This window comes from Zingiber officinale, chromosome 9A, assembly GCF_018446385.1.
Source record: "Zingiber officinale cultivar Zhangliang chromosome 9A, Zo_v1.1, whole genome shotgun sequence".
NCBI lineage: Eukaryota > Viridiplantae > Streptophyta > Magnoliopsida > Zingiberales > Zingiberaceae > Zingiber > Zingiber officinale.
Genome location: NC_056002.1, coordinates 26,757,502 through 26,785,441, shown reverse-complemented (window position 1 = coordinate 26,785,441; position 27,940 = coordinate 26,757,502). Strand labels below are relative to the sequence as shown.

General features: G+C 42.2%; 1 protein-coding gene across 4 annotated transcripts; it reads right to left on the bottom strand.

Annotated features, from left to right (window-relative positions):
* Positions 1 to 1,771: 1,771 nt before the first annotated feature.
* On the bottom strand, positions 1,772 to 21,585 carry LOC122018976 (angio-associated migratory cell protein-like). Of its 4 annotated transcripts, none has more exons than XM_042576478.1 (13): positions 21,399 to 21,585; positions 13,655 to 13,837; positions 13,534 to 13,578; positions 13,142 to 13,186; positions 12,869 to 12,988; positions 7,962 to 8,159; positions 5,418 to 5,563; positions 5,205 to 5,352; positions 5,045 to 5,128; positions 4,184 to 4,299; positions 3,241 to 3,299; positions 2,347 to 2,437; positions 1,772 to 2,266 (listed from the first exon to the last, which is right to left on the bottom strand). In XM_042576478.1, the coding sequence occupies exons 2-13, from the start codon at positions 13,758 to 13,760 to the stop codon at positions 2,039 to 2,041; spliced, it is 1,386 nt and encodes a 461-aa protein (XP_042432412.1). In that variant the 5' UTR covers positions 13,761 to 13,837; positions 21,399 to 21,585; the 3' UTR covers positions 1,772 to 2,038. The 4 variants fall into 4 exon arrangements, with proteins under 4 accessions (XP_042432412.1, XP_042432413.1, XP_042432411.1 ...); XM_042576479.1 differs by having other exon boundaries at positions 13,142 to 13,183; positions 13,655 to 13,766; XM_042576477.1 differs by having other exon boundaries at positions 13,655 to 13,766; positions 21,399 to 21,584.
* Between the last annotated feature and the right edge of the window lie 6,355 nt (positions 21,586 to 27,940).

Sequence of the window (27,940 nt, the reverse complement as noted above, 5' to 3'; positions counted from 1 at the left end):
CCATTCTCATTTTTTTAAAAAAAAATATTTCAATGTACTTGTCACCTTTTCCTCGTCTCACCCTCCTTCGATCTGGTGAACATTTCCTGTGAAAAAGAAGATGAGATTCGTGTTGATCACCGAATAAAGAGACAAATTAAATCTTTTTTTTTCTAAGGCAAAATCGGGCTAAAATTTTTTCTTTCCCAATAAAAATGAGGCTTATATATATATATCGGGTATCGGGTAGGGTATGGGTAGGATTTTATCACATCCGTCTCCATACCCATATCCGAAATACCCATACCCAAATACCTATTTATTATAATCGGGTATAAAAATTTCCTTCATATCCTCCTTCATTCGGGTCGGATGTCGGATTATCCATCGAATTCGGGTGAAATTGTCATCCCTACTCTAGGTCACTAACAATAATTTTACCATTACATCAAGATTTTTTTTTTAAATTGATCGATATTTTTTAAAAAAAAATAGTAATTATAATATATATTAATAATATTATAATAATTTGTTACTGTTAAATTAATTACAATTTTTAATATTTTATTGACAAATTTTAACTTATTTTATTTAATTTTTAAAAATTATTAGATAAATATATATTTATAATAAATTATATTTAAAAGTTTAATCTAAAATAATTTTTATTTTTAAAATTTTACTCATAAAAAAGTGAGGTTTGATAAAGATAAAATTATTATTATGCGATCTAATTTAAATATTTCTAATAATATTTTTAATTTAAAAAAAAATACTAAGCTCTTAAATTTATTTTCAGTGCCTTGAGAGTCATTGAGACCGTCCTGATTTAACATTTAATATTTTTTATATAATTCAAATATCCAAGATTTAGGTCCAAAGGTTTGGGCCCCAACTGATTTAGAAGGTGAGAGGCTTTACCCCTCACGTGCTATCGGATAAATCCAAAAGCATAAGTAGTCGTCCACGTAATAACCCAGTGGTCCTAGAAGTTTGAACACTATAGATGAAGAGCAATGATATACTCAAAGAAAAAAATTTAAGAAAAAGCTCAAGGATAGATACATAAAGTCATGGCCTATCATTTTACTTTTTGTGAGCTCATCATTTTATGTGTCTATCCTTAAGTTTTTCTTGAATTTTTTTTCTTGAGCATATCATTTTTCATAGATTAATTCCTTGTACTCCTTGAGGTTTGAATCCTTCATGTATGAAAATTTCCAAATTGTACTCACCGTTGCACAATGTTTTCTATCTTAGAATTTTGTATATTTTAATCCACTAGTACATTTTGGTACCCTAATGACTCTTATCTATTAAATGTTTACTAACTTTCAAATATCCGAGCTTTGGGCCCAATTGATTCTGAAGGTGAGGAGTCTTCCCCTTACGTGTTGTCATCAGATAAATTTAAAAGTGCAAGTAACAATCCATACAGTAACCCAATGGTCCTAGAAGTTTGAATACGAGAGGTGAATTTCGTGCACTCCCTGATATTTGAATCCTCAATGTATGAAAAATCCCAAAATGTGTTTATCGCCGCACAATGTTTACTATCTTAAAATTTACCAAGAGGTCATGTATAATTTAATCCACTAGTACAATTTGAAAATAAATAAATTAATACATATATATATATACACCTTTCACATGTCGAGATACTCGGGAGGAGCTCTGGATGCCCGAACATGTGAAGATCGTCTAAAAGTGAACCGAATGAATGTATAGGGTATCAAATCTTTTATAGAGAGAGAAAGCACCCCACCGAGTGAGATTAAGATAATAAATGAGATTTGCCCATCAATCCAACTAGTAGTTCAAATAAATATATGATAATTGCACATTGGAAGGCATACATATTGAATGAAATTTCATATAATGCGAAACAATCTTTTGATACTCCCCTTCTTGTTTGCTCTACAACCATGGACACTCGAGCTATAAATAAGGTCGATCGAATTCAGCTCCGACATTATGTTGTTGTATCATCAGGACCTTTAAAAAGCTTGCATTCATATATTTTACACTATGGAAAGCACGAGCCATATATTGAAAACTTCTATTTGAACTCTGAGATTGAGAAAACACGGGCTGTGCCATCGTCTGAAACCGAGACGAGGGAGTTCCCGTCGGCAGAAATAGCAAGAGATTGGATGGTATCTGCGTGGCCACTGAAGGTTCTGACACAGCCACCTGAAAGACTGTCCCAGATTCGCACCTTTCCATCGACACAACCAGATGCAACATACTGAGATGTGCCCAACCATGTGAGGCTCGTCACTCCTTCCTGTCCAGTGAAGAACAATCCAATGAGTTGAATGCTAAAGAAAAGCAAGGTACAGAGGTGTGCATTAACGGAGTTTTGACCTCGTGATCACACGTGCATCGCACTGAAGAGCTTTGCAGATCCCATATAATGAGCTTCAGATCCATCCCACCTGTTGTCGCCCAAAGTGCACTGCAAAGAGAGAAGATAGTAGCATTTGAGCCACATAACGACAACATGGAACTATCAAGGTGCGTGTGCACAGAAGATGGGTTTGCCTTTAGAACTTGTAACTGATCAAAGAGTCCAAAATACCAATTGCCACCTATTTGTTACTTTTGTTTCTCAATAAATTATCGTAAAGCGCAGAAACTTTTCTAACTGAGAATGATTGTCTAGCAAAACCAAATATGAACAAAATTGCATCCGCACAAAGCTTTTTCGGAGTCAAACATGGGTGAGATTGTTAGGAAAATTTGCTAAGATGTACAGGCACAGCTAAACACCAACCCCTGCCCCATCCTTTACACAGTGAACATGAAAACCAATTCTAATTGCACTAAGAACAATGAGTCCAATGTTCAAAAATCAAAACTAATTGTTACTTGCATCATGACCTATATGTGTTTTATCCCATCTCATCCTCACTTAAACAAATTAGCGGAAAAATATAGAATGCTGTATTAAATGAAAGCTAAGATGAAATCAAAAGCCGACACTAATCATTTGTTTGTTTCTGTACCGTAAAATAAGCAAGGTTACAAAGAGGCAAGTTTGAGCAAAGAATCCGTATCACGGTCCCTACACTGCCTAGAACTGTATTGGCTTGAACCCACCTAGGATCCCATACAAATAGTAAAGTAGGTACACTCTGGCTCAAGGTGCATCATTGGTTCAAGTTGAAATTGTCATCACAAGGTTGCGGGATGTTTCTAGTGTATTCTTGAGTATATGGATATGCATTTAAAAATTCAACTGGGAGGAAACGAGCATACTTTGGTTTAAGCCCAATGCACTCCACAGAGGCCGTGTGAGAACTTAATGAGCTGATTACCTAGAGAAGAGAAAATTGAAACCAGTCAGTATATCCAAAGTTAATATTCACAAATGTTCAAGTGAAAATCACTTAATTCAAAATTCTTGAGAATTACAGAAGGTAAACTAAAAATATGTTTTCGGTTAAAAGAACATGATAGTTGTCTATTCACTTTAAACTTTCTCAACTACTACTAGCTACTCAAAAACAGGAGAAATGGGAGCTGCCCAACCAAAAAAAAAAAAAAAATGAAATTCCTGTTTGTCAGAGATAGTAGCCCTGTAGTCTAATTATTGACAGCATCAAGGCCATACCAAAGTCAAAAGGGATTTGTAGAAATAAAATGGAGTTTAGAACGTTGAGAAACAAGCATTGACACTGCTAATCTGATGCCAGCATTGCATCGCAGAAAACTTAAGAAGATTCTGGTTGGTGAAATGACATGATCCAGACCATTTGTAGCCTAGCTCAAACAAGCAAGTAGCTTCGTCGCCAAGGCCTGGTTTACTCTAATGGAAATTAGAAGGGAGAAGGGGAAGCAACACAAAAAAATGTGTACAAGTTAAGCATGTGCAATCTTATGATCCTTTACTTTCTCCTTCCCCTGCCAAACCAAGCCTAAATCTCTTTTGACTAAAACAATGGAAAGCAGTACTATTTACCCCAAACTTAAGAAAAGATAGGTGTGATAATATACCTAAGAAAAAGGAATATCATTCAAACCATGATTGAATTGCATATTAGCTCTAACAATAAAGACAAATCACAATCAAAGTATATTAGAAATCAGAAGAAACAATTATAACAAGCCCATGCGCTTAAGTTTGTGAAGTATCAAAAACTCTAAAGTTGACAAAAAATATGCTCACATGGATTCACATAAGGGAATGAAATAAATTTACCCGTCCAATTGTTATGTTCACCAAGTGAACAGAGCCATCCTTTGCGCCCGTGATTGCAATAGTAGAATCAGAGGTTATTGATAAGCATGTCAATCCATCAGTGTGGTATGGATGCCCTACAAACAGGTTTCGGTGACATGGTAAAATTGTAATGACTCAAACCAGTAAAATGGCAGTCCAATAGTAAAGAATTGAAGCTATGAATAATTTCAGGCTGGAGATATTATTTGTTCCCGCATCCAATATGAATACATATTTCCACATAGCTGATGCCCAGTGATGACATTAATGGAAAGGACAAGTACTTGGTCTGCCATTACAAGACAATTACTGCATTCAGGACTTTAACACAGGTTGTTCGCTAAAATTTGATCATCCAATAAGGCATTATCATTATGTGTTAACAACGAGTATTTCTAAATTAGATTCAGACAATAATATGATATCAGACTGTAAAACAAAGGGCGAGATGCAAAGATTTTAGAATAACTAATTACAGTTTTCCATATTTGAATTAGGTGAGTTGAACTAAGTCTTTACAAGTAGCTAACCACAAAAATGGATAAAGTGGAATTATATTCTATTTGAGTGTCTCTTAGCATGGGCTTGCTTTACAAATAAAACCATAAACTTCACCAAGAAAAAGCAGTTTACAAAATTATACCGTATGGTTAACACATTCACAGTTAAATGGTCACTTCAAATTCTTTATTAGCTTCATTGGGAAATTCAACCGATGATGCTTGAAAATAAATTTGGACATTGTAATAAAATTCAGTGGTATATATCTCCCACTCAGGATCCCCAAGAACAAACAAAAGTAAAGAGTCGATCAGATTGATATGAAAGGAAAAGGTATACCTTTAACAACATGGAAACACTCTCCAGTCTTAGGGTTCCATATCCTCAGTGATGCATCATCAGAACCAGTACAAATGATCTTACCTTCAAGCACAAAGTATTCAATGGCCATCTTCCAAAATTATAAAAGCTCAAATGTTAAGCGTCAAAATTTCAGTACCATCAGGAGTGAAATCACCACACGTGACAGTGCTTCCATGACCAGAAAATGTATTGAGACAGACACCTTTGTCAGCATTCCACATCCACACATTTGCATCTTCTGAACCAGCTATTAGCAAGTGCCCTCTTGGGTGCCACTTAAGCCACTAAATATTGAAGATAAATATAAGTAATAATTAAGAATCACAAAAACCAAAAAAATAGAGCTCACCTCAAAGCCTTCTCCAGAACCTTCAAGTGTAAACTTAAGACTACCTGAACTAGTGTCCCATATATGAACATGCCCATCAAAGCTTCCAGTTGCAAGTAATTGTCCATCAAAACTGAAGGCCACAGTAGAAACAGTATCTTGATGACCTGCACAATGGAAACTCCAGATGAGCAGATTAAAAAAAATCATTGAACTAACATCTGTCAAATCACATTCCAAGAATCTAGAAGAAATTAACACAACCATGCAAGATCAATGGTATTTCACTGAACGAGAATGATGCGAACCTCGACGAACAATGCCGCGAGACCCAGCAACAATAAGATTCGAACTCAGTTCCAGGATCCTCCAAAGGAGGTTTCGGAGGGATGGAATATTGACCCGTTGATTATAGAGAATCAAGAATCAATATTATGAGAACAATGGAGAATATCGACCCAATGATTATAACAACACCAAAAACTGATATTATAAAAGTGCTGAGAATTACAAGTGCTCACCCGTAATTCCTGCAGAGTTGCTCAAGAACAACAAGGAGGAAAACTCTCTCAAAATATAATGTTTGCTACCCTCTTTGATATCTACTCAAGACATTATATAGAACTGAAAATGATAGTTTCCAAGGCATGGAAAGAGAAGATAATGAATGCAAGTAATGCAAGTCTTCATGCACACTCCCTTTCCAACAAATGGTAGTTTCCAATGCATGGAAAGAGAAGATGATGAATGCAAGTCTTTATGCACACTCCCTCTAGCTGTCCTCCAACTTGGGAATTCGTCCAAAATGTAGGTGGCATTAAATGGCACACCAATTCCAACCAGAATGGTGAGTTTTCCCACCATTCTAGTATGGTATTTGGCTAGGAACATGTTGTATCATGATATTCCATTCTTCCGCAGCTAATTAGCCCATTTTAGGGTCGACTTGTATGAAGTTGATCATTCGGCATGACATCGACTGTAACTCCATAGCCTGCTCTTCCAAGATACGAGATGTCAATGCTTGTACAGCATGTTGAACTTGCTTGACCTCTGTTTTCATTATCAGCTCAGCTGGCACGTGCAAGTCCTCTTCATGCTCCTCGTGGTTCGGGACGTACATCTCGACTTGCAATCCTGTCTCATTGGCTTAGAGCTGATCCGGAGTTGCATCATCCCCTCCTTCCTCAAAAGGATTCGTCCTCGAATCTGAAACAACAAAAGGGGAAAGATCAGAAACATTAAAGGTTGAACTCACTTGGTACTCACATGGAAGATCCAACTTGTATGCATTGTCGTTGATTTTCTCTAGTACTTGAAATGGTCCATCACCACGTGGGTTCAGCTTGGATTGCCTTCGTTTTGGAAATCGCTCTTTTCGAAAATGAACCCAGACCCAGTCTCCAGGTTGAAAAGTAATCGGCTTTCGTCCCTTGTTGGCACGGGTTGCAATCTGCTCATTCCTCCTCAGCATGTGTTGTCTTGCCTTGTCAGGGATCCTTTTCACCAAATCAGCCTTCGCTTGACCTTCAAGGCTAGCAATCCCATCCACAGGTAATGGAATTAAATCTAATGGAGTTAATGGATTAAAACCATAGACAATCTCAAAAGGTGAATACTTAGTAGAAGAATGTGTAACCCTATTGTATGCAAATTCAATGAATGGTATGCAATCTTCCCATGCTTTTAAATTCTTCCCAATGGCAGAACGCAACAAATTTCCCAAGGTTCGATTAACGACCTCGGTTTGCCCATCAGTCTGTGGGTGACGAGTGGTAGAGAATAACAACTTTATCCCAAGTTTTCCCCACAAGACTCGCCAAAAATGGCTGAGGAACTTCACATCTCGATCACTAACAATTGTACGAGGGACCCCATGCAAACGGACCACCTCCCTAAAGAATAAATTTGCCACATGTGTAGCATCATCAGTTTTATGGCAAGGGATAAAGTGTGTCATCTTCGAAAATCGGTCCACAACCACAAAAATACTATCTCGATCATTCCTAGTCCTAGGCAAACCTAACACAAAATCCATTGACACATCAGTCCAAGGGTGGCTAGGCACAGGCAAAGGCATATAAAGTCCATGTGGTTGCACCTTAGACTTGGCTTTCTTACATGCAAGGCACCTAATGCAAATCCTTTCAACATCTTTTTTCATATGAGGCCAGAAGAAATGTTCTTTCAAAATGTCCAAGGTTTTCACAGCTCCAAAATGCCCCATTAATCCACCCTCATGTGACTCCCTAACAAGCAACTCACGCAAAGAACTTTGGGGAATGCAAAGTTTATTTTCTCGAAACAAGTAACCATCATGGATATAGAACTTATCAAATGCACCCTTTTCGCATGCTTTAAAGACATCAGCAAAGTCAGCATCATTCACATACAATTCCTTCAGGTGCTCAAATCCAAGAAACTTTGATCCTAAGGTAGAGATAAGGGTGTACCTGCGTGACAAAGCATCTGCTACCACATTCTCTTTTCCTTGCTTGTATTGGATCACATAAGGAAACATTTCAATGAATTCAATTCAACGAGCATGTCTACGATTCAATTTACCTTGGCCTTTCAAATGCTTTAGTGACTCATGGTCCGTGTGAATAATGAACTCCTTGGACCACAAGTAATGTTGCCATGTCTCCAAAGCTCGCACCAATGCATAGAGCTCCTTGTCATATGTTGAGTAGTTCAACGCTGCACCATTGAGTTTCTCACTGAAGTAGGCAATTGGCCTCTTTTCTTGCATAAGAACAGCACCTATACCAGTACCAGAAGCATCACATTCGATTTCAAAAACCTTAGAAAAATCTAGTAGAAGTAGTAAAGGAGCAGTACTTAGCTTTTCTTTTAATGCATTGAAGGCTTTCTCTTGTGCCTCTCCCCACTTAAATCCAATATTCTTCTTGATGATTTCCGTTAAAGGGGCAGCGATGGTGCTGAAATTTGGCACAAACCTCCTATAGAACCCGACTAAACCATGAAAACTCCTTATTTCAGTGATGGTGCTAGGGGTAGGCCATTCCCTAATAGCTTTCACCTTCTCCTCATCAACTTCCACGCCTCTGGAACTAACAACAAATCCAAGGAAAACAACCCTATCTACGCAAAAGTTGCATTTCTTAAGGTTAGCAAATAATTTTTCAGGCCTCAAAGCTTCAAGCACACATTTCAAATTATCAATATGGTCATGCAAACTCTTGCTATAGGTTAGAATGTCATCAAAATAAACAACAACAAATTTTCCAATAAATGCACATAGCACATAGTTCATGAGACGCATAAATGTGCTAAGAGCATTCGTCAATCCAAATGGCATAACTAACCATTCATATAGCCCCTGTTTTGTCTTAAAAGTTGTTTTCCACTCATCTCCTTCCTTAATTCGAATTTGATGATACTCACTCTTCAAATCAATCTTAGAAAATATAGTGGATCCATGTAATTCATCAAGCATGTCATCTAAGCGAGGAATAGGGTGACGATACTTTACCGTTATCTTGTTTACAGCTCGACAATCCACGCACATCCTCCAAGTCCCGTCTTTCTTTGGAACCAGCAGCACAGGCACAGCACAGGGACTCATGCTTTCACGAACATGTCCTTTGGTCATAAGTTCTTCAACTTGCCTTTGAAGCTCTTTGGTCTCTTCTGGACTACTTCGATAAGCTGGTCGGTTTGGAATGGAAGCTCCCGGAATGAGATCAATTTGATGCTCAATTCCTCTTTTGGGTGGTAACCCAGGTGGCGTATCCTCGGAAAAGACATCCTTAAAATCTTGCAAAAGAGGCATCACAGCACTAGGCAAAGAAACATTATGGTCAGCCAAAGAAAGATAGGCCTCCTTGTATAGAAACAAGATCATCGGTCTATCGGAGTTCAAAGCACTTTTGATCTCTCTTTCTTTTGCATAGAAGCTCATTTTTCTTTCTTCTTTCTTTTTCAAGGTCGAACTCTCAATCTTTTCTTTTTTTCCACTCTCTTTTTCATTCTTAGTCCACCATCTTTTTTTTCATTTTCACTCTCATTTTCTTTTTCTATCTCAGCCACACCTTTTCCTCTTGCTGCAACAGACTTTTTTATCTGGAGTTGTTCCTCAAATACTTGACGAGGTGTCAAAGGTGCAAGTGTAATGTTCCTACCATCCTTGCTGAAGCCGTAGCGGTTCTTATACCCATCATGTGTGGTCCGTCTGTCAAATTGCCACGGTCTTCCAAGAAGCAAATGGCTAGCTTGCATGGGTACAACATCACACCTCATCCGTGTACCTTCCAATTGTAAATGAAATAAGGACCTGCTTGGTTACCTTCATTTCTCCACTGTCATTGAGCCATTGGAGTTTATATGGCTTTGGATGCTTCAAGGTAGGTAGACCAAGCTTGTCCACCATTAACTTGCTTGCCACATTAACACAGCTGCCACCATCAATAATCAAACCGCATACCCGATCTTTCACATGGCAGCGGGTGTAGAAGATGTTCTCCCTTTGCAGCCCGTCATCATCTTCTTTGGCTTGCATATGGAGAGCTCTTAGCACAACAAGAGCTTGGCCATCAACAGCAAGCTCAACATCACTAGTATCTTCAACTGATGGAGTGGACTCATTTCCTTCATCTTCCTCTTCAGTTTCGATCTCCCCATTATCCAATATGATCATTGATCGCTTGTTTGGGCATTGAGAAGCAATATGACCTGATCCTAAACAACGAAAACATTTGATGTCACAATTTCTTTGAGGTTGGGAAGATGAGTTACCCCTATCTTTGTTGCTAGGTTGTGTCTTTGCTACATTCGTCTCTCCCTTTGATTTTGAAACTGCTTTCTCAGTTGGTTTGATGATCCCCACTTCTGCTTCCAAGGGAATGAACTCGCAACCTCATACTTGGAAGATGATCGCACTCCTTTCTTGAGTTGTCTTTCAACTTTCATTGCCATGTGTACCACATCGTCAAGCTCCACGTAGTGATGCAGCTCAACAATATTGGCAATCTCACGGTTCAGGCCACAAATGAACCAAGCCATGGTCGCCTCTCGGTCCTCCTCAATGTTAGCCCGAATCAAGGCTATCTCCATCTCCTTGTGGTAGTCTTCCACAGTCATGGACCCCTTCTTCAGACTTTGCAATTTCAAATGTAAGTCCCGATAATAGTGAGATGGAACAAACCTTCTTCTCATAACGGCCTTCATATCCTCCCAATTGTCGATGGGAAGCTCACGGTTTCGACGTCTACTCAGGGACAGTTGATCCCACCATATAATGGCATAGTCGGTAAAAGCCACCGCAGCAAGCTTCACTTTCTTCTCCTCCGAGTAATTGTGACAATCGAATACCAGCTCAACTTTCCTCTCCCATTCAATATAAACATCAGGGTCATTTTTACCTTGAAATGGAGGAATGAACAGCTTGATAGTACCCATGTTACTATCTATGGCTTCCCTTTCTCGGTATTGCCTTTGAACATGCCTTGGCCTTTCGGGTCTGATAGCCCTAGCCCTCCTCCAAGTAGCATTGGAGATCACTTCATTGCTCGCCCCATCATCATAGTCATCATCTGGGACATTTGGAGCAAAATGTGGTTGCTGGTCGGGTCTCCGATGCCTAGGTAATGGCTCTTGCTGAAGTTGTTCGAGCCGATCCTCATGCCTATCCAACCGATCTCGAATCTCATTGAACACGACATTCATGCGCTCAAATTGTTGCTGCATAGCCCGCATGATTGTAGTCTGATCAGCCCCTCCTCCATCACTTGGATCAACCCTGCCACCGTGCTCTCGAGACATAGTGAGCTGCAACTGAAATATTATGAACAAAGGAGGATCCTCACTCACTCCCTCACTTATTTGCACTCAGTTGGATGTCACAAAAACACTCGTGTTTCGCTCAGAAAATTGAGTTCTCTCTGCTCACTTGTTTTCCTCTAAAAAGTTCTAGAGAAACTAAGCAAGTCAAAACAAGCAAACACTTATTCAACCCAACAAACTCAGAATACCGATTCTAGGCTTAGTTGGATCGAGGTTATGATATCAATCAAGGAACGATGGAAAGAAGATATGAAGCAAACAGAAATGATGATATGATAGAGAAAATCAAATCAAAGCAGCACAATGGAGATGGTAAACGGAGTTGAAAAGAAGCGTGCAAATGGAAACGGAATCACGTCACGAGATGCAATCAAAATAAATCAAACGATCTTTGTTCTTCCTTTTCTTTTCTGCTCTTTTCTTTCTTTTTTTTTTGTCTTTCTGTTCTGTTCTTTTTTTCTTCTTCTTTTTTTCTTTTCTTTTTTGCAACAATACTAGAAAGTAGATGAAGATAACAAGATTGTGATGATAAAAACAAAATAAACACTAGGAAAGATAAATAAACCTAATTTGGAACTTGGCTCTGATACCAAAGATGATGCGAACCTCGACGAACAATGCCGCGAGACCCAGCAACAATAAGATTGGAACTCAGTTCCAGGATCGTCCAAAGGAGGTTTCGGAGGGATGAAATATTGACCCGTTGATTATAAAGAATCAAGAACCAATATTATGAGAACAATGGAGAATATCGACCCAATGATTATAACAACACCAAAAACCGATATTATAAAAGTGCTGAGAATTACAAGTGCTCACCCGTAATTCCTGCAGAGTTGCTCAAGAACAACAAGGAGGAAAACTCTCTCAAAATATAATGTTTGCTACCCTCTTTGATATCTACTCAAGACATTATATAGAACTGAAAATGGTAGTTTCCAAGGCATGGAAAGAGAAGATAATGAATGCAAGTAATGCAAGTGTTCATGCACGCTCCCTTTCCAACAAATGGTAGTTTCCAATGCATGGAAAGAGAAGATGATGAATGCAAGTCTTTATGCACACTCCCTCTAGCTGTCCTCCAACTTGGGAATTCGTCTAAAATGTAGGTGGCATTAAATGGCACACCAATTCCAACCAGAATGGTGAGTTTTCCCACCATTCTAGTATGGTATTTGGCTAGGAACATGTTGTATCATGATATTCCATTCTTCCGCAACTAATTAGCCCATTTTAGGGTCGACTTGTATGAAGTTGATCATTCGGCATGACATCGACTGTAACTCCATAGCCTGCTCTTCCAAGATACGAGATGTCAATGCTTGTACAGCATGTTGAACTTGCTTGACCTCTGTTTTCATTATCAGCTCAGCTGGCACGTGCAAGTCCTCTTCATGCTCCTCGTGGTTCGGGACGTACATCTCGACTTGCAATCCTGTCTCATTGGCTTGGAGCTGATCCGAAGTTGTATCAAAGAAGAAGTGGATATTTACTGACAGTAGGGATGAAGCAGAATAGTATATCCATTCGTTAAGAAACAAGGATAACCAAAATAAACAAGTAGTGTAGGCAAATAAAGGTAGCATTTCCTGAATTGGGAAATAAGCAAGCATGCAAAATTGATGTATGCATGAATATAGAAACAATATATCACATCATAAGCATACCTCGGAGCTCTAGACTGGCATCCACTGAACCAATTTTCCAGAAAAATCCTCTATCATCTTTACCTCCAGTAGCAACAAGAGATGCATCTGTTGGACTGCATGAAACAGTATATATTTCGTCTGCACCAATTAAATTCAGTAATCTGATCTCAGAATCCTTGGAACAATTTATTAAAGGCTAACGCAACAATGATCAACTTTCTATCTACTCTATAAATCCATAAATAGCGTCAATTTTGAACTCACAGGTAAACAGAATTAACAGTTAATTACCTGAATGGCCCCTGAAGACAAACACAGAATCATCAGCTTCTTCCACTGCCACCAAAAAAATATTCTTAGTAATGTTAAGTAAAAAAAGCTCTAGTGATCCAAATCCAAGAGGCATGGTATGGCTAAAAGAAAATAGATCTGTAAAACAAGTCCCTCTGAGAACTCAAGAATTTTTCAAAAAAAAAACACCCATGAAAACAAGTCAAATATCATTAAAGGAGAAGCAAATAGCTGATATCCTCGATGAATGGAAAGTTATAAAAAATTTTAACACAGATCCACAATTAACCTTGTCCCGAAATTTCTTTTATTGCAAGGCATGCTCCGACCCAAGCACCTAAAAAAACAAATAAAAACTCGATAGCCCAAACACTTCGACAACGAAAACTCACCCATACCACCGTCCGAGCCCACCTCTTCATCCCGGTCGGGAAGATCTGCTCAACAGCACATACGAGAAATATGAGAGCGAAGTGAAGAAGGAATTGGAAGAGAGCAGGAAAAAGGACCTACCTTCCTCGTCAATGGCGATCTCCTGGATGATATCATCCTCGTCCAAGAACACCTCTCCTTCTTCGTCAGACTCGTAGTCGCCGGCGCCGTCTCCATGGATGCTCATCTTCAGCTGTCAAGCGCAACGTCGCTTGGGATTTTGTGGTTGTAGAAAACGTACTTGTACGCTTAAATAAACAGGCCCTAATTTAAGTAAAAACCTATTTACATTGGATTCATAATTTTAAAATAATTTGCAAATTTATTTTGAAAATATTACATTTCGCTCATGCTTTATATATATATATACACGATAAATTATTGAATTTATATGAAGTTTTTAATTATCTAAATCACGAATCCAATTTCAAATTATCAAATCATATTTTTATATATATTTACCCATGCGCATATCTATTTTAAAATTATCAAATCATAAAGAATTTATGTTAAAGAATTATTATTTTCAATGTAGTTTGTTAATTTAATATTTGAGAGCATAATATAATCATAAAAATTAAACGAATATATAGAACATAATTTCATATCGCTCTCTAGATACATCAGTTAATTTTAACCAAAACCGACTGATTAACCTAAAGAGATCGAAATGACATGAAATAAGGTACTACTCTTGATTCTATTCACATCCTCAAATATCAATTTGACCCAATATATTGAGTGTATTATTATTTTTTAATACGAATTAAATTTTTCAAACATATTTGATCCGGCAGTGAGAATGGGGGACCCACTTCTTGAAGGGTCCCAGCCTGAGGACAGATGGAGGGCTGACTAAGCGGGTAAGGGCCGCGTCGGGCAGTTGAGCGGGTCCAAGCGGAGCTAGATATAACCCAGCCATCGGCTTGGGTTTCCGACGCCAAGGCGGGTCTGTCCGGCTGGAACCGAAGGGCCGAGCGGGTGGTCCGTTCGGCCAGGATAAGGGCGAGGATACAAAGGTTAGCCGAACGGCCTATTCGTTCGGCTCGGGATATGGGATGTCAGCAAAGGCATGTCTAATGATTATGCCGTACACAAGATTTCACGATAGAGGATCTTGCCGTCACATCATGGAGAGGTTGATACAGTAGCGATATGGCCTTATGGATGCCCTTCTGTGAGCATGGTCGAAAGCAGGTGATTGCTTTGATTGGCGTGCCCAGGCTCCTTCGAGAGGTCTATATAAGGTCTCCATTTCTTCACCGGAGGTACACGAGTCTTCTGTTTCTAAGCCACCTCTTTGTTATTCCTCGTCTGACTTGAGCGTCGGAGGGCCGTCGCCGGGACACCCCTCCCGGCTCGGTTTTGTTGCAGGTTCGCCGGAGCACTCGAGGATCTAGCAGGGAGAGCCACATCCCCAGCGTTCGTTGACCCCTGGTTCGGACAGATCAATTTGGCGCCGTCGTGGAACGCACTGCATCTCGGCGGGCAATGGACGAGGGAAGAATACATCCGTGGCACTCTCACAAGAAGAGTTGGACGCTCTGGTCGAGATAAGGGCCGCCTTGTGGAGCAAAATGTAGCAGAAGCAACAAGCAACGTCTGCGTCGGTGGCCGAGCGACCGACGAGCCCGTCGTTAAAAATCGAGAGCGCGACCGGCTATAAATATCCGCGTCGACAAGCGTTAAAATCGAGAGAGCCGGCGTCTATAAACTCTTCGAGCGGAAGACCGACGAGCCCCGTCGTTAAAATCGAGAGCGCCGGCTATAAATATCCGCGTCGAGCACCGACGTTAAAGATCGAGAGAGTGGCTCTCTCGAAGGAAGACCGACGAGCCCCGCGTTAAAAATCGAAGCCGCCCGGCTATAAATATCCGCTACCCCCGTCGTTAAAATCGAGAGCCGCGCCGACTATAAATCCCGACGAGCCCGTCGTTAAAATCGAGAGCCGCGCCGACCGCTATAAATATCCGCGCCGACGAGCCCCGTTGTTAAACCGACCCGCTATAAATATCCGCGCCGACGAGCCCCGCCGTTAAAAATCGAGACGAGCCGCGTTTATAAACTCTCCGGCGGAGGACCGACGAGCCCGTCGTTAAAAATCGAGACCGGCTATAAATAACCGCGCCGCCGAGCACCGACGTTAAAGATCGAGAGACGAGCCTGCCTCGAGACGAACCGACGAGCCCGTCGTTAAAAATCGAGAGCCACGCCGACCGGCTATAAATATCCACGCCGACGAGCCCCGTCGTTAAAATCGAGAGCCGCGCCGATAATATCCGCGCCCTCGAGCACCGACGTTAAAGATCGAGAGAGGAGCCATAAACTCTCCGAGCGGAAGACCGACGAGCCCGTCGTTAAAATCGAGAGCCGACCGGCTATAAATAACCGCCGAGCACCGACGTTAAAGATCGAGAGACGAGCCGTCTATAAACTCTCCGAGCGGAAGACCGACGAGCCCCGTCGTTAAATCGAGCGCCGCCCGGCTATAAATATCCGCAAGCAAGACCGTCTAGCCCAGAAGCCGTTCGGCCGGGCGTATAATAACCGAGCACCGACGTTAAAGATCGAGAGAGGAGCCGACTTCTACCGGAAGACCGACGAGCCCCGTCGTTAAAAATCGAGAGTCGCGCCGACCGGCTATAAATATCCGCGCCGTCGAGCACCGACGTTAAAGATCGAGAGACGAGCCGGCGTCTATAAACTCTCCGAGCGGAAGACCGACGAGCCCCGTCGTTAAAAATCGAGAGCCGCCCCGACCGGCTATAAATATCCGCGCCGAAGACCGTCTAGCCCAGACGTTAAACCGTAGAGCCGCGCCGACCGGCTATAAATAACCGCACCGTCGAGCACCGACGTTAAAGATCGAGAGACGAGCCGGCGTCTATAAACTCTCCGAGCGGAAGACCGACGAGCCCCGTCGTTAAAAATCGAGAGTCGCGCCGACCGGCTATAAATATCCGCGCCATCGAGCACCGACGTTAAAGATCGAGAGACGAGCCGACGTCTATAAACTCTCCGAGCGGAAGACCGACGAGCCCCGTCGTTAAAAATCGAGAGCCGCGCCGACCGGCTATAAATATCCGCGCCGTCGAGATCCGACGTTAAAGATCGAGAGTCAAACCCGCGACTGTGAGCTTACTGGACGAAACTAAGGACGCCAAATAACGAGCGTTCGCAAGTACTAAATTGATTAAGTCCGATCGGCCATCAGTTTGCCAATACTTCGCATTCACTGAATGCAAACAGCATAGCCAAGCGCTAAACGATTTCGAGGAAGACAAGTCAACTGATTAACCCGATCGGTCGTCTAGTGGGGAACACGTGGAGCTTAACTGATTCTACGAATAAGCACCAAACAGACAAAAAACGGCAATGAAGGGCAAGCAAAAATAGAGGCAAAAGAAGACAATTACGCCGATCGGCACATGCAAAAATTTTACATCAGCAGATGAAATACAGAAAGTACTGGGAAGAACTCGCTTCACTCCGGGTCCTCAAAATTAAAAAAGGCGTCCGGGATATCGTCAATCATAGCTGCCAGATCTGAAGAGGGAATGCTCAGGTCAGCAGGAAGGTGCCCCCCCTTCTTCAAGTACGCCATGGTGAGACCGCCTCGGCGAAAGTTGAGGAGACGTTGCCACCGAACTTTTCGCCGAACCGCTCCGAGCGGAGGTATTCTTGGCGCGCTGCTGCTAGGCGACTCGGCTCCCCTTCCTTGTACTTTCTGAAAGCCGCTCGGGAGGCAATTAGCGAGTCCTGGAGAACTTTCTGGTCCACCTCCGCTTTAGTGCGTTCAGCGGAGCGCCCATCCCGTTCGGCAGCTAGTTGGGCTTCCAGATTCTTAGATTGCTGATCTAGGGCTCGGACTTCAACTTTCATCTTGTCCAGATCAGCAATCGCCCGCTTCTTCCGGCTACTGGCGCGCTTCACGTCTGCGTCGCGTTTCTTCACCAGGCCTTCAAGTCGAGCCACCTCTGTAGCCAGGTCTTCTGTTCGGCCTCGAGGGCTTGTTTCTCCCGCTCGGCTGATGGACCCCCCGAGACTTGGAGTTTTTCCATGAGATCCTCCAGCTCGGCCAGCCGATGGCTAGTGGCGATTTGCTCGGCCCAATGCTGTAAGGGAAATAATAAAATCAGAAACCAAACAGTAGCAGGGCACGAGAAGAAAAATGAATCTACCTGAGTGGCCTGCTGCATGTGGTTATCACCAAGCTGCTTGGGCGTCATGAGGGCCACCCTAATCTGAGCGTCCTCAAAAAGCTTGGCGAGTGGACCCCTCAAGGTTATCTCATGAACGGGGCTTGAAGGCCGATCGGCAGACAGTAAATATTCCTCCGATGGGAATCGAAGGGTAGTCTTGATGGTCGGGTGGCCGGCCGGCACTTCCTCAGCCGCAGTCGCATGGCCCGAGGACTCCCCTATGGTTGAAGTCTCGCCCAACCGTCGTAAGCGACGACGAGTCAGTGGAGGAGAGCCAGAGGGCTGTGCGGTGGGCGAGGCCACGGGGGTCCTGATCTGCGACGGCGTGCGATCTGGCGAAGCGACCTCGATCGGCGCCTGGGGTTCGCCTTCTTGGGTCGGCGGAAGGCTGGGGTCTCTTCGACGTTTCCGCCGAACTTCCCGTGGTGAATCCCCGGCCTGGGGGACTCCCAGCTCGGCTGGGGCAGAGGAAACAGGATCCGCCTCAACCTCTGTTGAAGCGGATGGAATAACTTCCGTTTCAGGGGTGGGGATTAGACCCCGCTCGGCGAGTTCTTTTTTGGTAGCCGCCTCAATCTCCACGGCTTTCAATTTCAGATGATCAGTAGCCTTGGAGCGCCACATGACTTCAGCTGCAGTAGAAAAAATTAAAATCAGTTAGACAAAAAAAGGCGAAGTGAGTAAAGAGTCCTTACTCATGCGGTAGGGAAGATTGGCCCGAACGGGAGATAATCCAAAAATGTACAACACCCCCTTGAGAAGCAACTGGTCGATTTTGTACCGCTGACCGGACAACCAGTTTGCCGCATGAAGGTAGGCTGGATTGCTTCTGAATTTGCCGAGCTCCGGCTGGGTCGGCACAGCGGTCTGCCATTTAGTTCGGAATGTTGGCCGCTCGGGAAGTCGTATATAGAAGAAAAACTCCTTCCAGTGCTTGTTGGAGGTCGGCATATTATCAAAAAATTTGAAGCCTATTCTACTTTGGAAAATAAAGGTGCCCAACTCGGATTGTTTGGGGTAGAAGAAGAAGTGGAATATTTTGGGGTCAAGTGGAATACTATGCAGCTCAGCAGCCTAAAGGAATTCGGCACAAGTTGGCCGAGCGGGATGCGGAAATAATTACAAACTTCCAAAATAAATGGATGGGTAGGAAATCTAAGGCCACCCTGGAATTGGTCTAGAAAAAAGCAAATGGTACCGATCGGCGGGTTATGGGGCCGATCGGTCGGGTCGGCTATAACTATTTCATGGTCGTCCGGGATCCCGTACGTCCGAACAAGACGCCGAGCGCCCTCCTCGTCAAATTTACTTTTCATACTCATATACCATGGACCGTGAACCTGGGTAGCGGGTTCGAAAGAGCTCGCCATCTCGAAGAGACAAAAGGATAGCAACGAAAGAGAGGTGAAACGATTAGGAAAGACCTGGTAAGCGAGGAAAGAAGGCTCACTAAGAAGGAGATGGGCGGAGAAGATCGCCGGTGAGATGGTAGCCGCCGAAAAACGGGAACTGGATCGCCGGAAGCCGCAGCAACAGAAGAGTCAGGAGGATAAAGCACGAGCAAAGATGCGGCAGAGGAGGAGGACTGAGGCTTTATACGGTCGAAGTCGATTGGCCTCCACCGTCCGATCCAGGTCACGGGAAACAAGGACGCCATCGAACCGTCCATTTCAAAACAAGCGGCGTCCCATCGTACGGATCATCACCGCCACGTGAGAAGAGCCACGTGGCGCTCTGTCACCAGGAGCAATTAATGCGCCCATGCCGCGCATGCTTCGACTTGATGAGAAGGATTTGCGTGATTTTCGAGAAGATTTAGACAAGCAAACATCTGCGTTGAGCGCTAAGACATTCAAAACGAAGAGCCGAGCGACTGAATTTGGCATAAGGGCCGAACGGCTCAAGGGATATTATAAGCGACGGTAAGGCGACGACCGCCCGCTCGGACACATAGTCCAGTCAGTCGGACTCACTGCCTCCTTCGACTAGACTTGAAGGGGAGGCAAGTGATCCGGCGGTAAGAATGGGGGACCCACTTCCTGAAGGGTCCCAGCCTGAGGACAGATGGAGGGCTGACTAAGCGGGTAAGGGCCGCGTCGAGCGGTTGAGCGGGTCCGAGCGGAGCCAGATATAACCCAGCCATCGGCTTGGGTTTCCGACGCCAAGGCGGGTGTCTGCCCGGTTGGAACCGAAGGGCCGAGCGGGTGGTCCGTTCGGCCAGGATAAGGGCGAGGATACAAAGGTTAGCCGAACGGCCTATTCGTTCGGCTCGAGATATGGGATGTCAGCAAAGGCATGTCTAATGATTATGCCGTACACGAGATTTCACGATAGAGGATCTTGCCGTCACATCATGGAGAGGTTGATACAGTAGCGATATGGCCTTATGGATGCCCTTCTGTGAGCATGGTCGAAAGCAGGTGATTGCTTTGATTGGCGTGCCCAGGCTCCTTCGAGAGGTCTATATAAGGTCTCCATTTCTTCACCGGAGGTACACGAGTCTTATGTTTCTAAGCCACCTCTTTGTTATTCCTCGCCTGACTTGAGCGTCGGAGGGCCGTCGCCGGGACACCCCTCCCGGCTCGGTTTTGTTGCAGGTTCGCCGGAGCACTCGAGGATCTAGCAGGGAGAGCCACATCCCCAGCGTTCGTTGACCCCTGGTTCGGACAGGATCAATATTCATGTTCAAAAAAACATTGCCCTCAATATAGTATGTAAATTTGAGGACATGAATATAATCAAGAGAACTATATGAACATATAGAAACCTGGTTCCATGTAATTCCATGTTTTCTAGGTCAATTAACCAGTTTTGACCAATTTCAGGCTAAAACTAGTTAATGGACTAAAAAACTCGGAATGATATGAAATTTAATCCTATGTGTTATTCTAATTCTCCTTATTATATTCATATATTTAAACATCAACTCAAAGTAATGATTTTTTAAATATAAATCAGCCTTTTAAAAAATCAATACTTTTTTTTTATTAAAAAAATTGCCAGAATAGATTGCTACACGATTGAGGTAAATGTGGAGGGTAAGATAGGTAAAAGCAACTTAATGTAAACTTTTTGTTTTGATCAAATTTGTTTCAAATCTTGGGACATGTTTAGCAACTAATCCTAGGATGTCTTGCTTACTTTTGTTTCTTCTTCGTTGTTTTTTATATACATGTTTCTAAACTATCTTAACTACTAGTTTCAGACCACAACTTTTGGTAAATCAACACTAAAAATAGTGATCGTGAGGGTAGATGAGCTAGCGGTTTCTTTTGTTTTACTTGTACCATAGATTTCTCCTGCATTGCAAAACTGAATTCGCTGGGCTTGTCTTTCAAAACTGATAGTGCCTATTACTTGGCAACATATGTAAAACATACACAACCTTAAACACCACGAAAACCCACTTAATCCAATCCCAATCTCACAAAAATGAATAAAAAAATGGCTGATCCTTGACATTGCCGAAGAAGAGGACTCGGCAGCGGCTGCGTCGCTGCTGGGTGGGGCAGCGACCGCTCGGGAGGCCGCCTCGCCGGCTCACCGGCAGCGCGACCGCTGACCGGCCGCGTCGCCCTCTTTTTTTGCGGAATAGGAAATAAAGGTATAGGGTTAAGGGATACCTTGAGCTTCGTAGCTTGCTGTGGAGTGCGGCGGCAGGGGAGGAAGACGAAGTCGAAGAGGATGCGGCGGCGGACGGTGGTGAGCTACGAGCCTACGACGACTTGCACCGGGGAGCCGACGGTTTGGACGCGTCACGAGTTCCTCTGCAGTTTCGGCGTGGAAGATGGCTTAGGGCAACAAAACAGAAACTTTTATCAGGCAAAAAAAGAAATAATATTTTTTTTTTAAGCTCCGCCCGAAGCAGGAATGAATTCTAAACCCACTGTTTAATCGGGTTTTATCTATTCCAAATCATTTAGGCATAATTTTAAAAATTTTCCAAACCCATTATATTATATATTAATTATTTTTAATTAATCCTGAGTTAGACAACTGAGCTAAAAACATGTGATTTTTTTATAATTATATTATGTATATTAATTATTTTTAATTAATCCTGATTTAATGAGCTGCAATAAAAACTCGTGGGAATTTTTTTGTATATATATATATATATATATATATATATATATATTATTTTTAATTAATCCTAATTTAATCAGCTGAATTAAAACGTGTGGAAAGTTTTTAATAATTATATTATATATAATAATTATTTTTAATTAATCCTGATTTAGTTAGTTGAATAAAAACACATAATTTTTTTAATTATACTATATATTTTAATTATTTTTAATTAATCCCAATTTAGTCGGATGAAATAAAAACGCATGAATTTTTTTTCTAATTATATTGAATATATTAATTCTTTTTAATTAATCGCGACTTATTAATTAGCTGAACTATAAAAGCATGAAATTTTTTTATAAGTATATTATATATATTAATTATTTAAAATGGATATAACGAAAGGCCCAAGTAAATTTAGAAAATTTCTAAATCACACACCCTAATTTAAAAAATGATAAAAAAAAAATGCACTGATTTGGATGATTTTTTCGTTCTAGTCCTTCCATAAGCATTAGCTTTTCACATATTGATTTCACATGGATTCGAGCCATATTTAAAACGTTTAAATTTAAAATAATTTTGATGATTCGAATGCATGCCATTTTAATATTTCTCTCTGTCCACGTTTGGAGAGCAAATCTCTTTTAATTTATACAACTCAAATTTATATATTTTTTTAATTTAACTATTAAAATCAAAACCAAGATTTGACATTAACTCTACCTTCTCCAAACTCTATTCTTTCTTATGGTCGTAAATTTATAGAAATCCAAATAATATAAGTTTATTAGTAAATTTCAATAACATATTTATTCATCTAGAGTATTTCGATTGGACTCATTCCAAGTCTTGTGAGTTTCTGAAATGCCTAGGAGTCCAAATGTCACACCTTTTCTATTTTGGGACTTTCCTAGGAGTGCTAAGGAGAAAAAAGTAATTAGCTAGAACGTTTGGCCCTGGTTTTCTAGGGATCAAGACTATATTAAACCTAATATGAAATTAAATCAGGGTCAAATTGGATCTGATGTGGGGAGATCAAGACCAACTTGGTCCTAGTCTACTCTCAAATCAAGCCTAACTTGGTCCTGATCTCCAAGAGATCAAACCCAAGCTCAAGCTTTCTAATCGGAAGGTATCATAATATTTTAGCACTTATAGGGAGTTCGAAATAAGTAATGGAGGGTAGCTTTGACTCCTTAAGATCTAAAAAATTCACATGACTTGAAATAAGTGCAATTGAAAAGGTATATAAATACACCCCTTCATAAGGAGAAGAAGAAAATTAATTATTTATTAGAGAAAACCTAATTAGATTAGGGTTGTCTCTTTCTCAACTCTCCCTCTCTTTCCGCCGCCTAGCCAAGAGGAGTCGCCTCCTCGACTCCTCTTAGGGGTGTCAAAAATGAATCTGACCCAATGACCCAACCCGAGTCGACCTGAAAAAAAATCAAGTTCGGGTTGAACATTTTCAGGTTTGGGTTGGAGGGTTTTCGGGTTGAAAATTTTCAGATTGGGTCGGGTCGGGTTCGAGTTGACTTGGGTTAACTCGGGTTGACCCAAATATAGGATTTATTCAATTTTTTAAGGTTAAATCAAATTTTATTTTGAAAATTAAGATGTTTTTATGTATATTAATATCAACGTTAGTATAATAATGATGGAGTATTGGGATAAAAGTGAAGAATTATAGGAAAAATAGCTAAAAAAAAATCATTTTGAATTGGATTTTCGGGTTGTCCGGGTCGGGTTCGGGTTCGAGTTTAGGGGTTTCGGATTGAATTCGGGTTCGAGTCGGTTCGGATTGGGTTAAAAAAAATCAACCCAACCCAACCCACCCAAATTGACACCCTTACCTCCTCTTGAGTTGTCGTTGCCCAAGGCCCCAAGCAAGCTCCGTCTAAAGGTGTGACCGGACTTCCTTGCTGTCGTTGCCCGAGCAAGCTCTGGCCAAGGTGTGGTCGGACCACCAAGGTTGTTGTTGTTAACAAAAATAATTTGTTCCTGGAGATTTTCAGGGACTTAGTTGAATTTAAATTACACGAAATAAATTCAACTTACATGTTGAAATAACCTGAGATGATAATCTCATGCTGCAAGCAGGGGTTGGTGTCTGCCAAGTGCTGAACGCAGGCTTCATAGTGGTCGACAGGGCAAAATAGGCTAAGGCCGACTGAGAGAAGAGGCTAAGGCCGACCGAAAGTAGTGGCTTATGTTGGTGCAATTAACCTCTAGGGCTTTGATGTTTGACAATGCACCTAAATCTGGTCAGTTTGACCAAGAGTTAATCCAAACAGAACTTGATGTTTGGAAGAGAGTAGTCTAATCAGGACTAGATCACTAGCAAGTGAGAAGTCCTAACTAGATATTAGGCAAGTCGAAGTCATGGTGAGTGAAGCTAAGTGGTGGAAGTCCTGGTGAGTGAAGCTGGGCCCTAGTGAGTGAAAATAGGTGGTGGAAGTTCTGGTGAGTGAAGTCGGGCCCTAGTGAATGAAGCTAGATAGAGGAAGTCCTGGTGAGTGAAGCCAGGCAATGAAAGTCCTAGTGAGTGAAGCTAGGCAACTATAGGGAGGTAACCCTAGGTAATGTGTAACCGACTATTTTTTGGTCGACCACACACGGTCGATCGAACCAACGAATCCTGAAATATGTTGACATTGTTTTACTTTACTATTTTATCTATTGTATTAACCCAGTGTGCAGGAGTTGACAGGTCTGAGGGAGTCAAGCTATGTTAACGGGCTGACCCGATAGCTGGCATGAAGTCCAAACAGGTCAATGGGCTGACCGGATGTCTGGCAAACTGGTAAGTTAATGTAAGTCACTAGAAGAGAGTGACCAAGTGAGGATGCATCCTGGTTGAAGGGACAGTAGGCGTCAGTCCAGTTTAGGTCCATTTGGGATTCCTAAGCTGAGACCTTGACTAGTTCCTGATCCTAGGAGGACAGGAACTAATTACTATCCTTTATTATCATTTATTATTTGTCCTGATACTTGTTTTGCAGGCTATTTAGACTAATGTGGTTTTTGTAGGATAAAATGAGCTTATTTGCCTTCGGATGGACAGTGTCGAAGGCGCCTTTAAGCAGTAAAGGGCGCCTTCGTACTGTTCATAAAAGGCACCTTCCATGGCTATGGAAGGTGCCTTCCGCAGGATAAATTTTGGCCAAAGTTGTAGATAAGTGTCGGGCTGTTTGGGATCAATTTTATCTCATTGAAGGTGCTTTCCATGACTATGGAAGGCACCTTCTATGTCTTTTATAAGGCTATCTCGAGAAGGCATTGAAGAACAACTGATATACGAGCTACTACGCGTTCTTTTGATATTCCGACTGCTCTGAGCTCCTGCTACAACACTGCTGTAAAGTTGTTGCGCCCGATGACTGCTTCGAGGACTTTCGATCATGACCGACTGACTGACATTGACACGAGTGCTTCCACATTGATCTTTAAGTGTCGGTAATTTTTTTTGTAATTAATTATTGCAAAAAGACAAATACAGTGCATTGCACTTATTTGATTTTCATTGTACTCGATTTTCTCTTCCGGAGGTACCGGAAAAGGTTTTTAGTGGATTACCCATTGTAGGTCCACGAGACCTGGGTCTTAGAGTAGGAGTCGCCGAAGGCTCCGAACCAAATAAAAACCGTCCGTGTTTTTCTTGTGTTCTTTACTTTCATTTTATTTTTCCATTGCTTATACTTTGATTTCAAAATCGAAAAGATGAGTTTTTAAAAAATCACGTGATTCACCCCCCTCTCTCACATGTGTATCGATCCAACAGCTTAGGCCGATCGAGCGAAGAGACTAAGGCCGACTAAAAGTAGAGGCTTAGGCCAATCGAGCGAAGCTTAAAGCCGACCGAAAGTAGAGGCTTAGGCCGACCAAGTGAAGAGGTCGACCGAGTGAAGAGCCCGATCGAATGAAGCTTAAGGTCGACCGAGCGAAACTTAAGGCTGACCGAGCGAAGCTTAAGGCCGACCAAACGAAGAGTCCGACCAAACGAAGAGTTCGGCCAAGCGAAGCTTAAGGCCGACCAAGCGAATCGAAGGCTTCTGCCAAGCGAGTTGCAGGCTTTTGCCGAGTGAGTTGCTGCCGAGCGAGTTGCAAACTTCTACCGAGCGAGTTGCAGGCTTCTGCCAAGCGAGTTACTGCCGAACAAGTTGCAGGTTTCTGCCAAGCGAGTTGTTACCAAACAGCAGAGCGAAGCATAGAAACTGGTCGGACGAGTGAAACTGAGTAAATCAAGGCCTGCGAAATACGTAGTTTCTTTGAAACAGATTCGCCCCACCTCCGACTATGCTTCGAGGCTTTCTCGGGTCGTCTGTTTCCCAAGATACAATAACGAACCGTGATTCTTCCCAAGCACTGAGTGTCACGGTGAACTAAGAGGTACCTGAATTATCACGGTCACTCCGTCAAGCAAAAGTTGCACGACGGAGGAGAAGGGAACGTAGATGGAGAGCTTCTGCTGCTTTTCTATGTGCGTAACCTTTTGCCTGTGGTCGCAGCCTCCTTATATAGGAGCTCAGACCAATGGACAACGTTAATGATCATTATTTGTCAGCTGTGTAACGCCAACATTTCACTCGACTACATTAATCTTTCTTTAATGCATTCGTTACATAAGCAGCAAAAAATTTTACGTGGCAAAATGTTGGTTGTTCTGTTTGGGCAAATTTTGCCCCAACCAGTCCGGCATTCGACGCGCGGAGGTCGTGCCCACACACGAGTCAACATGATTCAGTGCAATCCGAGCTCTGGATTTGCACCCCCTGCACACCCACACGTGAGAAAGAGTCTCTCCCCATGCATTTGTTCACATCCTCAATGCATGTGAATCAATATAAATCAACCAATATGTCATGAAACTTCTAATATGGGACTAAAGTCTCATTCACAATGAAGTCTCTTTCCTCTTCCATCTCTTCTCCATTCACATCTCTTATATCCAATAATTGTTGCCACCCAAAGGAGCTGCTGTCGCCTCCTTTTGCTTGCTGTCGCACCTTGCTACTACCACCAGCAAGCTCCGGTTGCCTGCCAACAACCTCTAGCTGGTGATCAGCCACCGGACAATAGCCTAGATGTTGTTGTGTCGCTGGTCAACCCTCTGCCACCGACCTCACTTGACCGACAATCACTTTGGCCACCGGACAGCAAGGGTTGTTTCTGCCCCCTTCTCCTTTGTGTCGCCAAATAGTTGGCTGGACCTTGCTTTGTGTCGCTGAGTTACCCTCACCGTCGAGCACAAAGACAGGTCGAGTATCCTATCTCAGATCACTTCGTCTCTTCCTTCGGCTAGTACTGAATCGGAGATGAAAACTTGTGACTTAGTAAAGCAGGCTTGAAGATATCTCGGTGTGGATATCAATAAAGACAAGTCTTGTTAGACTTGCTTGTTGATTCTGATAGAGGCTAGCCTTGCGAGGCTAGTTAAAATACTCTCTACAAGGTTCGATTATAAACTCGTAGGTATATCTTCTAACAAAGTTATTATTTTCTATAATTATGTCTAACACATACGTATCCTTGAGCACGAATCCTCTAGTCCACAAATTGCGGATCAGAGGATGGTCCACTTTGTGGATTGATTCATTTCAATGGACCCCATCACCTAAATAGATAGGGCCACCATAATCCATCAATCCACAAAGTGGACCATCCTCTGGTTCGCAATTTACGGATCAGAGGATCCCGCATGTGTATCCTTGTGGTTATGTGTGTGATGCGAATTGTAATAATTTAAAATTTTATTATACCTCCACTCCTTCTTTATGAAATAAATTTTTAAAATATGCATTTGGAAATCTAATGGTGATATCAGAGTCACTTACACTTTGGCATAGATCGTAGATCTATGTTATCATGTGTAGATTGTCGTAAAAGTTATCTATGGAAATTTAAGAAATTATGGATATGGAAATTATTTCCTTATCTAATGTGAAATTTCTAATTTTAGAAATTATTTCCTAATTTATTGGTGATGAAGGCTGAGTCAGGGATGAAGTCGATGACTGGGGGCGAGTCCGAGAATATATCGCCAAGGGAGACCAAATCAGAGAGCAAGTTGAGGCATGTGGCCAAGTCCGAG

Excerpts from the sequence above, each read along its gene's own strand:
- LOC122018976 (XM_042576478.1), bottom strand. The coding sequence starts at position 13,760 with ATGAGCATCCATGGAGACGGCGCCGGCGACTACGAGTCTGACGAAGAA. Across the intron at positions 4,300-5,044 it reads GTGTTTCCATGTTGTTAAAG|GGCATCCATACCACACTGAT; the intron begins GTATACCTTTTC and ends ACCTGTTTGTAG. Across the intron at positions 2,267-2,346 it reads GATGCACGTGTGATCACGAG|GAAGGAGTGACGAGCCTCAC; the intron begins GTCAAAACTCCG and ends TTCACTGGACAG.